The sequence below is a fragment of the Eschrichtius robustus genome, chromosome X (assembly GCF_028021215.1).
Source record: "Eschrichtius robustus isolate mEscRob2 chromosome X, mEscRob2.pri, whole genome shotgun sequence".
NCBI lineage: Eukaryota > Metazoa > Chordata > Mammalia > Artiodactyla > Eschrichtiidae > Eschrichtius > Eschrichtius robustus.
Window position 1 is genome coordinate 13,213,378 of NC_090845.1, and position 13,509 is coordinate 13,226,886.

A 13,509-nucleotide genomic window follows, 5' to 3' on the forward strand; every position below is an offset into this window, starting at 1 on the left:
TAATGCTTGGATTGAACGACCTTGAATGACTGAAGGGCCTTGGTGGTTTCTCCATGTGCCCTGCCTTGTGGTGCATATATGTATTTTTTAAATAATTAAGTGATGAAAAAGTTATTTTATTTAGGGAATTTTTTTTTACAGAGTACCTACCTCCAATTTGAGATAATAGCATGTATCATAAGCCTTCGCATGGCATTTTCCGGTGCCAGAAGCCACATCCCCGGTGCACCTCGTGTACTAGCTTGCAAACTTGGATGCTGACTAAAGCCAACCCAGTAAGAAGGGGGAGAAGGCTTGGTTCACTGAATATCAAAAGCTCTGTGGCCCTCAGGGCCTCCAGTTTCAGCCAAACCTGATGTCAGAAGTCCTCTTAGTTAAGCTTCTTGACACCAGATTCATTTTTGAAGGTGGCTAGGTAGAAAAAAAATCAGCAAATAGATGAGGAATCAAATGAAAAGAATCCCTATGAGTGACTACAGAAGCCTTCTTTAATGAAACACCATCATTCGGCTGGAGTGAATGTGATGCTGAGACGAAGAGCCAATGAGCCGTATGCAACAAGAAAGCATCCTTTCTCCTTTTTATAATTGTAATTCTAACGAGGCCGACATTACAGCAACAAGAATATATTAACAGTTTCTTACGTGCCAAGCATAGTGCAACTGATATATACATACTCTCATCTGAGCTTTACAACAACTGGATGGGGTAGCTAGCCAGCAACAGAAATGTACTCAAAGCCCAGTTCTTGACCGCTATGCTAGACTCTAAAATCTAAGACAGGCATATCTTTCCTGGTTAGCCTAAATCAACGTGCAGCAATTCACCACTATTTTCTACAAGTAGAGCAACAGAAAAAAAAAAAGTTTTATGGGGAAAAGGCACAAGTTCGCGTGAGGAATTTAAGGCTATTCCCACCCACTCCAACCTGTACACTCCACTCCCCAAAGAGCTTCCCATCCACAGCCTAATGACCTTTGCCTCCCACCTTTTAATCTCCATTACTATGCTAAAAGAGAATTAATGTTCAGAATAATGATCCTGAAAATTGCAGGGCTCTCAATCACCAAAGGAAGATGCCAGCTTTATATTTACTAAAGGAAGAACGGTACAGAAAGGGGGAATTTTATTATAGATGAATTCTGTATGAGCACAAAGGATCCACTGAGTTCAGAGAGGAGCCCTCTTCCATAATTACGGATTATCGTGGACACCTCCAGAAAAACACTAGATGTCAAGACTGAGAAACCACCTCTGACTTCCCTTTCTAAAATTTGCAAATGCACATAAAATAATGATTTAACCATTATGTAATCAAGCTTCACTTGTTTATTAAAAACGTTCTAACATTCTTTCTTCCTTACTAGTGATAAAAAAGGAACCGTCAAACATTACCATGTGCATACAAATGCCGAGAACAAATTGTACCTGGCAGAAAACTACTGTTTTGATTCCATTCCAAAGCTTATTCACTATCATCAACACAATTCAGCAGGTAACTTGGTTCAGTTTTTCTTTTATGGGTCCTTGTTGATAAATATAAATTTTCTTGGATATTACTGACCCTCCTAATACTCTTTTTTTAAAATTGAAGTATAGTTGATTTACAATGTTTTAGGTGTACAGCAAAGTGATTCAGATATATATATTATATATATATATATATTCTTTTTCAGATTCTTTTCCATTATAGGTTATTACAAGATATTGAAGGTAGTTCCCTGTGCTATACAGTAGGTCCTTGTTGTTTATCTATTTTATATATAGTAGTGTGTATCTATTAACCCCAAACTCCTAATTTATCCCTCTCCCCTGCTCCTAATACTCTTAATTATATAAGGAACCATGAAAGTAGGGGAAAAATGCTCTCAAGCCCTATGACTGTTGTGATTTTTAACCTACATTTCCTGGAATATAACATTATACACTCTATAATGCCAGGAAAAATGAAGTTGAGTGAGTTCAGTGACTTAGAAGTAGAGATTCTCTTTATAAAAATATTTGCAGCTTTTTTCCTGCCTACAGAAGTAAGATGATTGCAAAATTCAAGCAATATAGAAATGTGCATCATTGGAGAGATAACCTTCATGGACAAGCTGGTGTCTATTTTGACAGAATTTTCTTCTATGCTGACACTAGCATTTATTACTCATTATATATATTCATATATATAATATATATGTATGTGCACACATTATATGTTTACAGATATGAGGTCATTCTATACATACTACTTTTCAGCCTGCTTTCTTTACTCTGCATGTCTTAGAAGTCTTTCCATGCACATGCGTATAGCTCACTCTGATCTGTTTAATGGAAATCTATTGTAGAATTACTCTATAATTCATTCACCGAACCGTATACTGGTTAGCAGTTGGATCATATACAATATTTTCACATAACAATGGCTGTTTCATGCAAACATAGCTCTGTGTACCTGTATGAGTGTCTCTGTAGCCAAATTCCCTAAAAGTGGAATTTGAGATAATGGTTAAGAACGTTTAAAATTCAGACACTGTCAAATGCTATTCAGAAACGTACGCTCCCACTAACAGCAACACTTCATCCTCACTGACCCTGGGTGCTATCACTCTTTTTAAATTTTGCCTAATGGACTGATACAAATAGTATAAAATAATATTAAAAATATATAGAAATCCCTTGTAATGGAAGTATTAACTAACCTTATTGTGGCAATCATTTTGCACTATATACATTTATCAAATCATCACAGTTGTACACCTTAGAGTTACCTATATGTCAATAAAATCTCAATAAACCTAAAAAAAATGAAATTAAAATTTAAAAATCCACTCTAAATGTCTTATCTAGACTAGTTCCACTTACAGGCAGTGACTGGATGAATTTCCAACAGTGAGAAAAACTACGCTGTGGGATCAGCATCAAACTTGTGCAGCTCTCCCTGACCTGATCACAGGCACGTAGGTGAATTGGTCTTACTCCTGGTGTTGATTTTGGTTTTTATTTGTATTTTTCCATGGTCCCAATTTCTTCAGTTGTTTATTTTAACATGTTGCACCTGAAAAATACACTTTGCAAAAGGTATTGTATAAATAGACGTCTCCAAGTGGAATGATTCCACTCCGGAGGATACACAAGAAATTCCCCAGGGGATTGGAAGAAAATACTAAAATGTTTATTTAGATTTGTTTCTAAAATCTCATTCTCTTAAGTTTTCTATTTGTGAGTATATTTTATGATTCATATATTGTATCAACACAGCAGCAATTATATATACACATATTTTGGAGGAGTGTATTAATTTTTTTTTTGTGCTAATTAAAGGTGCAGGATTTACAAGAGACCACTCATGTAAAAACTAGATAAGTAATAGAGAAAAAGGAAGGAGAGAAACGAAACATGTGTGATAGTTCCCAGGACTTGGAAAACGTCACACATTTAAAGTAAGAAACATACATTTTTTTAAATGAGTTCTTTTGAGCCACTATAAATACTTTGATTATTTTAACCCAGGTTTACCATAACTCCATGTAAACAATTAAAATGACTTGACCGTTAAATGCAATTTAGGAATAAGCTCAGTTTTTTAAAAAAAAATTCAAGTGGTTTACTTCTTATCTTGTACCCTTGTGTACTGTTTGGATTTGTTTTTTTTAACCAAATGTATGTGCTGTGTGTATAATACTTAAATATGAGACTAAAAAAAGATAGCAAAATACCTGAACAGCCATTTTTCCAAAGAAGATAGACAGATGGCCAAAAGACACATGAAAAGATGCTCAAGATCGGTAATCATCAGAGAAATGCAAATCAAAACCACAGTGAGCTATCACCTCACACCTGTCAGAATAGCTACCATCAAAAAGTCCACAAATAACAAACGTTAATAAGGATGTGCAGAAAAGGGAACCCTAGTACGCTATTGGTGGAAATGTAAATTGGTGCAGCCACTATGGAAAACAGCATGGAGGTTCCTCAAAAAACTAAACATAGGGGCTTCCCTGGTGGCACAGTGGTTGAGAATCTGCCTGCCAATGCAGGGGACACGGGTTCGAGCCCTGGTCTGGGAAGATCCCACGTGCCGCGGAGCAATTAGGTCCGTGAGCCACAACTACTGAGCCTGCGCGTCTGGAGCCTGTGCTGCGCAACAAGAGAGACCGCGATAGTGAGAGGCCCGCGCACCGCGATGAAGAGGGGCCCCCGCTTGCCGCAACTAGAGAAAGCCCTCGCACAGAAACGAAAACCCAACACAGCCAAAACTAAATAAATAAATAAATAAAAACACGTCTGTTAAAAAAAAAAAAAGCTAAACATAGTACTGCCGTATGACCCCGCAATCCCACTCCTGGGTATATATCTGAAGAAAATGAAAACACTAATTTGAAAAGATATATGCACCCCATGTTCATAGCAGCATTATCTACAATAGCCAAGATATGGAAACAACCTAAGTGTCCATCAACAGATGAATGGATAAAGAAGATGTGGTATATGTATATACAATGGCATATTACTCAGCAATAAAAAATAATGAAATTCTGCCATTTGCAACAACTGGGTAGACCTAGAGGGTTTATGTTTAGTGAAATAAGTCAGACAAAGAAAGACAAATACTCTATGTTATCACTTATATGTGGAATCTAAAAAATAAAACAAATGAATGAATATATAACTAAACAGAAACATACTCACAGGTAAAGAGAACAAATTAGTGGCTACCAGTGGGGAGAGGGAAGGGGGGAGGGACAAGATAAAGGTAGGGGATTAAGAGATACAAACTACTATGTCTAAAATAAATAAGCAACAAGTATATACTGTACAGCACAGGGGAAACGAGCCAGTATTTTGTGATAACTTTAAGTGGAGTATAATCTATAAAAATATTGAATCACTGTGCTGTACACCTGAAACTAATATAATATTGTAAATCAACTATACTTCAATTTAAAAAAATAGTTGATGGCTAGCTACAAATGCAATAAAATAATTAAAACAAGAAAAGCTAGCAAAATAAAAATGAGATTTTTTAAAATAAAAGATTCCATCAAGCAACTAACTTCGATGAGATTTTTTAAAAATCACATAAAGTATTGATAGTTTTACTCTTTGAATTTTTGCTTTACATAGAACTAGTTAGTCAAGTCAAGCAAATTAATATAACTACAGGATGAATATGGTTAGAATGGATTCTCTCTCTGCATGACAACATCATTAACTCTGTGCTTTTTCAGCTGCTCTAGAGAAAGCTTAAGCAGAGGTGTGAACCAGTGTAAGGTAATGTGATGTGACATAATGTGATCATGTGATGATATGAAGCTGATTCCATTGCAGGCATGATCACACGACTCCGCCACCCTGTGTCAACCAAGGCCAACAAGGTTCCCATCTCCGTGTCCTTGGGAAGTGGTATGGACATGCCCTTGGGCTCTTAAACTCCATTTCCTACCATTTTTCGTTTTAAATATATATATATATATATATATATATATATATATATATATATATATATATGTAGTTAATTTACTGAAAAAAAAAAAAAAGATGGAAGACAGGGAGGAGATCCCTATTCAGCTATTCAGATTGTGCCAGGGAGGGCTTCAGCTCTAACACATTCTTTCGTTTTCTTAAACAAACTGAAACCTTTTCTGTCCTCCCAACCTAACTCTGTAATCTCCCCAGCATTACCAAAAAGACTGACCCAGTCATCAGCCTCTAGAGCCCCACTGCCTGTCCTTTCTTCTTCTGGGATTCTCTGCCTGCTCAGGGGAGCCAGTTTGCGACCTGGATCACAGTTTAATTTATTTTATAAGAAAATGTAATGATATTTTACTAAGCTAAGGGCACTGAGCACATTTTGACACCAAGTCTTTCCAAGACGCCTCTGGTTGGCAAAGGTTTTTTCACTCTAACTTTTCTTGTCAATAATTGTAGCTGCTTCAGGAACAATATTGTTCTGGTGGCATTATCATGTGGTCTAATAGACCATAAGACCACATCACTAAGGATTTTCTTTTTAAGTGATCAAGTTAAAATTAAAAGGTCTTGCTGTTCTTTATATTGTCAGTGTTAAACTCTCATTGGAGAGGGAATCACTTGGGAAGCTGTTAGCCCCAAAACCTTCTATTCTCATCCTAAAGAGTGTCTGTCTTGCCTTATTAGGAATCTGGGAACTGAAAAGAGAAGAGATTACCCTGTTGAAGGAGCTGGGAAGTGGCCAGTTTGGAGTGGTCCATCTGGGCAAGTGGAAGGGGCAGTATGATGTTGCTGTTAAGATGATCAAGGAGGGCTCCATGTCAGAAGATGAATTCTTCCAGGAGGCCCAGACCATGATGTAAGTTTCTTCTGAGGAATGGTGGTTTACCCTCACCATGAGGGGACATTCATGCTAACAGATCTGTCCCTAACATTTGCAAGGCCTGAATCAAGAGTCCACATATCATAGAATATATAATGGAATATTACTCAGCCATAAAAAAAGAATGAAATAATACGATTTGCAGCAACATGGATGGACCTAGAGATGATCATACTAAGTGAAGACAGACAGAGAAAGACAAATATCATATGATATCACTTATATGTGGAATCTAAAGTATGACGCAAATGAACTTATTTACAAAATAGAAACAGACTCAGACATAGAAAACCAACTTATGTTTACCAAAGGGGAAAGGGGTGGGGGGATAAGTAGGAGTTTGGGATGAACAGATACACACGACTATACATAAAATAGATAACCAACAAGGGCATACTGTATAGCACAGGGAACTGTATTCAATATCTTGTAATAACCTATAATGGAAAAGACTGTGAAAAAGAGTGTGTGTGTGTGTTTGTGTGTGTGTGTGTGTGTGTATCTGAATCACTTTGCTGTGCACCTGAAACTAACACAACATCGTAAATCAACTATACTTTAATTTAAAAATGCACCATTTTTCAACAGGAAAAAAAGAATCCACAGATCATAGATACAAATATTTAGAAGTTATAAATCAATTTAACACACCATTACACAAAACTGGTTCTATGCGTCTCCTTTGACAAGTATACCTTCACAACAACCTGAAAGGTCGTATTCAAATTTAGAATTTTCAAGGCTCTTTAGAGAAGTCAGCCTCTGGACCATGCTCCCCCCACCCAAAACTCCACCCCTCCCCTTTCTCTTCCCACCCCCAGCCCCATCCTGTACTCAGTGCCTATGTGCAGACATAGCATTCAGTACATCCGAGCTCCCTCTGTGTCTCCCACAAGCAACTGTCTCGGCTAGGGGTAGGCACACCAATAGCATGGTTCACTCTTGGGGAGATAGACCAGGAAGAGTCTGCAAAGGTCCTGGAAGAGGCCTCAGTACTATGTGGGCAGGGGATTCCAGAGTCCTGGTACCCCAAGAGTGATAAAGAGATACACTGGTTCTGAGTGGACATGTCTCCTTAGCCCTCTGGCCTCTTTGTCCTGTGGGGAGGTACGCGGTGGAATGAGGAACAGAGTGGGGCCCTGTAAAGCACATGCCCAAGGGCACGAGCTTCTAGTGGCCAGGACCAAGGCACTACTGAAAACTAACGCCCTACAGACAATATCCCAACACAGTGTGGTAAAAATCTTTTTCTCACCCTACTTCCTTCCTCATCTGATAAATGAAGATACCCTTCCTAATGGGCCTCAGCTCCAAGCGCAGCTCTCAACTCTTGGCAATTCATATGTGTTCTCTCTCTCTTTCTCTCTCTCTCTCTCTCTCTCTCATGTATGTAAGTACAAAGAACTCTTTTAATGATTATACCTCTTGTCAACATGGTGAATCAGACTTTGAAGGGTGACCAACCATCCATTTTTGCCTGGGACTTTCCTGGTTTCAGCACTGAAAGTCTCACATCCTGGGAAACCCCTCAGTCCCAGGCAAACTGGGACAGTGAGCTGGTCATCCTACTTTAAGGAACCAATCAGCATGGTATGAAAAACAATGCTATAGCAGGCCTTTGGTCAAAGACACTTGAAACCATAAATCCTCGCCTGCTACAGAGGAATAACATTTTTTAAAAATTTACTTAAACACTTATATACAGTGTTTACAGGCATCTCTCTGAGTGCTTTATAAACATTAATGCATTCAATCCTCATAAGAAGGCTATGAGGGATGTACCATTGTTGTCTTTGGTAGGAAAACATTGTTGTGTTTGGTAGGAAACTAAAGCACAGAAATGTTAAATAACTAGCCCAAGGTCACCAAGCTAGTAAAAGTGGCACAGCAGAGATGCAAACCTAGCAGACCTTCAAATGTCCATTTCCTTAGTCATTCTTTTATGAAAACCAAAGGTACCCGGAGAGTCAGAATAACCACTTTTACTGCAATTGCCGAATTGTTTGGAAGCAGAGGTACTATGCAAACAGAAGCCTTTGGCTGGGGCTGGCTTCACGGGCACACAACCTGCACAGTATCGAGGGCTCCTGCACTTAGAAGGGCTCCGTGCTTGGTTTAATGCTGTGTTGTCACCATTGAAATTCTTAATAATTCTTACACAAGGATCCCTGCATTTTCACTTTGCACTGATCCCTGCAAATTATGTAGCTCCTCCTGTCTCTGGCAATTGTACTGTCATAAAACTGGGGAAGGGGTCCTTGATGTCCGCACAGAAAAATCCGACAGAAACTCCCTTAGGGTCATGGTGTAACCCCTGTGTCATGGTGTAACTTTAAAAGATATTTTTTGCTATTAGAGGGCTGGTAATCCTACAGAATCCTAAAAAGTCATTAACAAATCACCTAGTCATAGAGAAAGAGTCCGAACTGTATCATCAGGGGAAACTGTTAAATCTCAAATGTAACGGTCAAACGGAGGCCTGAAACGTGGGAAGTGTCAATTGACATGGTATTCCTACCATGTGCCCGCTGGGCAGTGACTGAGTTTGCTCAAGGAACACCTTTTATTGGGTGATAGACCTTGGTCCCACCACAAGCCTTCCCTTTGAAGGGAGCAATGCAGGTCCCTAAAACTGCTCAAATATGCATAACCCAGCTCATCGCCTTGAGTGACATGATAACGCGTGTCCCTATAGTTAAACTAAGGGGGAAGAAAATAACTAAATATTTAATAAATCCTCATCTGTTAAAAAAATTGTCAAGTTGACATGTTAAATTTAATTTACTTTACACATCTGAACATTAAAGAATCATCCTGTAATGCTCATCATCAATTTTTAGAGAAATGCAAATCAAAACTATGAGGTACCACCCCACACGAGTCAGAATGGCCATCACCAAAAAAATCTACAAATAACAAATGCTGGAGAGGGTGTGGAGAGAAGGGAACCCTCCTACACTGTTGGTGGGAATGTAAATTGGTGCAGCCACTATGAAAAACAGTGTGGAGGTTCCTCAAAAAACTAAAAATAGAGCTACCATATGACCCTGCAATCCCACTCCTGGGCATATACCTAGACAAAACTATAATTCGAAAAGATACATGCACCTCTATGTTCATAGCAGCACTATTTTTTTATTGGAGTATAGTTGCTTTACAATGTTGTGTTAGTTTCTGCTGTACAGCAAAGTGAATCAGTTATACATATACATATATTCCGTCCTTTTTAGATTTCCTTCCAATTTAGGTCACCGCAGAGCACTGAGTAGAGTTCCCTGTGCTATACAGTAGGTTCTCATTAGTTACCTATTTTATATACAGTAGTGTATATATGTCAGTCCCAATCTCCCAGTTCATCCCACCCCCCCTTCCCCCCTTGGAAACCATAAGTTTGTTTTCTACATCTGTGACTCTATTTCTGCTTTGCAAATAAGTTCATCTATAGCAGCACTATTTACAATAGCCAAGACATGGAAGCAACCTAAGTGTCCATCGACTGATGAATGGATAAAGAAGCTGTGGAACATATATACAATGGAATATTACTCAGCCATAAAAAAAGAATGAAATAATGCCATTTGCAGCAACATGGATGGCCCTAGAGATTATCATACTAAGTGAAGTCAGTCAGACAGAGAAAGACAAATACCATATGATATCACTTATATGTGGAATCTAAAATATGACACAAATGAACTTATCTACAAAACAGAAACAGACTCACAGACATAGAGAACAGACTTGTGGTTGACAAGGGGAAGCGGGGTGGGAGAGGGATGGATTGGAAGTTTGGGGTTAGTAGATGCAAATTATTATATATAGAATGGATAAACAACAAGGTCCTACTGTATAGCACAGGAAACGATATTCAATATCCTGTAATAAACCATAATGGAAAAGAAAAAAAAGAATCATCCTGTAAATTGATAAGAATAGATCAATTACATAAGGACTAGTTGATGAACATCATAATAGCTGTCATGACCTACTAGAAGTGCTATGTCACGTGGTTATTATTTTCTAAATTTATCATCAAAAAAATAACGTCACAATAATGCAAAATGAAAATTTTTAAAAAAGAAAGGAAAATCAGAACTAATCTCACTTCTCTAACATGGCATCTATTTTCATTTTACCTACGCCCTTCATATTCTATTTTTTTTTTAATGAAATGTTTAGACATGAAAGTTGGATGCTTTAAAAGGGAAGTGACTTCTCCTAGGGTATAGCTTCCTCCAAATCAGCCATGGAAGTTCTCAAGATGCCACGAGACTAAGCAGGATTTCTGAGGCAACAGACCACTGCTTCCCTGATTCTCTGTAGGAAAGTTGGACAAGCACCCAGAGCAGCTTAATGGCTGCTGACGTTGTCAAGATCCAGTAGGAGGCAGCATTTTCCTGCTTCCAAAGGCTGATGCTCCCAGAATCAGACTCTTCCTCCGTTCCAGTAGGAGGGGGGAAATTAAAACACACAAAAATCTGACAGTGATTCTTTTTCAGGACATCTGGAAAATGGAGTAGGGAAATTCAGTATTGAACTCTGAACATCTGTTGTTTCCAGGAAACTCAACCATCCCAAGCTGGTGAAATTCTACGGAGTGTGTTCAAAGAGATACCCTATATACATAGTGACTGAATATATAACCAATGGCTGCTTGCTGAGTTACCTGAAGAGTCATGGGAAAAGACTTGAGCCCTCCCAGCTCTTAGAAATGTGCTATGATGTTTGTGAAGGCATGGCCTTCTTGGAGAGCCACCAGTTCATACACCGGGACTTGGTAAGGAAAGAAAGCAATCCCCAGCTCCCTCCTCCAGCGATGGGGCCATTGGGAGGGACGGCAAGGAGGGCATCTTCACTTATACTTTGCTCACTTGTGACGTGCTTAAGCGCATGACATTTTTGTAATCAAAATCAGAATTTCACAATAAAATACTTGAAGTATAGAAAGAATAGAAAGAGTAAAAGTAGCCATCAAGATCTATGTAGTTAGGTTGTGGTATAAAGGAAAACAGATGGAAAGGAAAGACTCTGGTCACTTTCGTGTTTCCCAGAACCATTTAACCCAAGGTTACCTTTACTCCAGGAAGGGTTTAGTGCTAAAAGAGTTGTTTAGTACGATAACCAAAAATACAAGAAATGAAATTTCTGTGTGTCTTTGGGTCAGGGTGGGCGTGGAGAGTGTTCTGCTTGGTTTGCACTGGTACTGATTGATCCTTAAGATTTTCTTGTGCTGAACAGCAAACCTGCCATGCACACTAGGCCAGTGTACTTGGGATCCTCAGTGCAACAGTTATGCCTTCAAAGCGCCTGTTAATGCACGGTGCCCTAGCAGTGTGGAGAGGGAACCCCTAGACATGATTTTTCCCTTCTCACTGATGAGCTCATGTTCTGTGTTTAATGTCTAATACCTTTCATGCTGTTTGACAAGGATGGATGCTTGAGGCAAAATACTTATGGGAGCACATTTTCATTCTGAAAAATTAAAAATTGCGAAGGAAAAAAGACAACTCCTATACTCTAGATATTTCCTTTGAAATACAGCATTTGGGGTTGTGATAGGCAATCTTAGATTTTGCTGAGAACTCTGCCAAAGAAAAGGAAAATGTCTGATTTTGATGTCAGGGGATTCTTGGTCACTTTTACTACTTGGTAATTCTGCTTTCCCTCTAAAGGCTGCTCGGAACTGCTTGGTAGACAGTGACCTCTCTGTGAAGGTTTCTGACTTTGGGATGACGAGGTAAGCCAACTCCAAAGGGCAACCGATGCAAGAGGGATTTCCATTCACAGCAAAATGGGGATATAGAACCCGCTCTGAATCAGGGGCTTAGAAACCGGGATCCCCTCCCCCACTCTACCTCTGCCCACCTCATTTCTCCACCTATAAGATGGGATTGTTCTTCAGAAATTGCCCCAAGTTCTTTTTAGTTCTTTCAACACCTTGATAAATATTTTCTAAACTTAAGAATAAATTCCATGAAAATCCTAAATATTCAAATATAACATGTTACAGCCAGAAAAAAACCCAGAAAAGTTTAAAAAGCCTTGATTGAGTGAGTGTGTGTGTGTATTATGGCTCCTTTACCCCTTCTGGTTGTTTCCTCTTAATACTATATGTTCAAATGGACAGAGCATTAACACTAGGAAAATTTTTCTTGTCATTTTATTAAATTCCCTGTATCATCAGGTAAGGCAGTAGACTCAGATTCTCTTGGTGAGCATTCTAGCAACACTTCAGGATTTGAGAAACTTGTTTGAGTATGATAGCAGTTTAAGAAGAATCTTCCATTTCCTGAATTCTGAATCCTTATACTGTGTAAGCCTCAGAGTCAATTTTCATGGTTTTACATAGGAAATGAAGACATACATGGTAGCCTTTCCATTCAACAAACATTTATTGAGTGCCTACTAAATGCCTAGGCCTTATGAGAGATACTGAAATGTATGGGATAGTCCCTGCCCTCAAACTGCCCATGGTTTAGTCTACAGGGCAAGTAGATGTCCCTGCCATTGAGACAAAATACAGCTATAAAGTTGTGCCCACTCAACATAAACGCATGTCATTCTGAGGAGAGATAACGCCGTTTCAAAGCGATCTGAAGAGGTGACGAAAGCCAGCTCTATGTTTAGCCAACATGGCCCTAAAACACCATAGGAAGATCTATTTTTTTTTAGGTCTTCTCCAAATTTCATTACGACAAGCTGCTCCTCTTCTGGGACCCCTCAATGTTGGCAGGTGTCCCTTTAGCTGTGTGCTCCCTGCCATCCTCCTCTGACCATACACTTGCTCTCCTACGCCCACACTCCAAATGTGCAGCTCGCCTGAGCTCAAGAGAAAAAGCTGCTCACAGCTCCTCAGGGCAGGGAGAAGCTCCCAGGCCAAGGCAACTGATCCCACTTTGTTCTCAAAGCAGAAATACTGGCTGTTATGCCAGCGTCCAGGGAATATACTGTCAAGTTCTTTGTAACTTAGGAAAAGGGGGCTGCAGGTCTTGTTCTAAATAAGGGATCCTGGAGGCCATGCACCAGGCCCTGTTGGTCATGAAGCTCTGGGGTCACATTAGTCAGATGCCTGTGATTGAACTTGGTCCTGATGATTTGAAGGAAGGTTTAGGTCGTGAGCAGAGCCCAGTCAGGGGTGTCAGGGTTGTTTCTGAGTGTCTGGTGGTGTCTGA

General features: G+C 39.3%; 1 protein-coding gene across 2 annotated transcripts in view; it reads left to right on the top strand.

The window, feature by feature from the left end:
* Positions 1-13,509, top strand: part of BMX (BMX non-receptor tyrosine kinase) — a 39,620-nt gene that overhangs the window by 17,083 nt on the left and 9,028 nt on the right. For both annotated transcript variants that reach the window (XM_068533028.1, XM_068533026.1), the window contains 5 exons: positions 1,368-1,495; positions 5,314-5,388; positions 6,142-6,313; positions 10,898-11,114; positions 12,010-12,074. In XM_068533028.1, the coding sequence (XP_068389129.1) occupies positions 1,368-1,495; positions 5,314-5,388; positions 6,142-6,313; positions 10,898-11,114; positions 12,010-12,074 (657 nt within the window). The remainder of the gene's footprint in view (positions 1-1,367; positions 1,496-5,313; positions 5,389-6,141; positions 6,314-10,897; positions 11,115-12,009; positions 12,075-13,509) is intronic.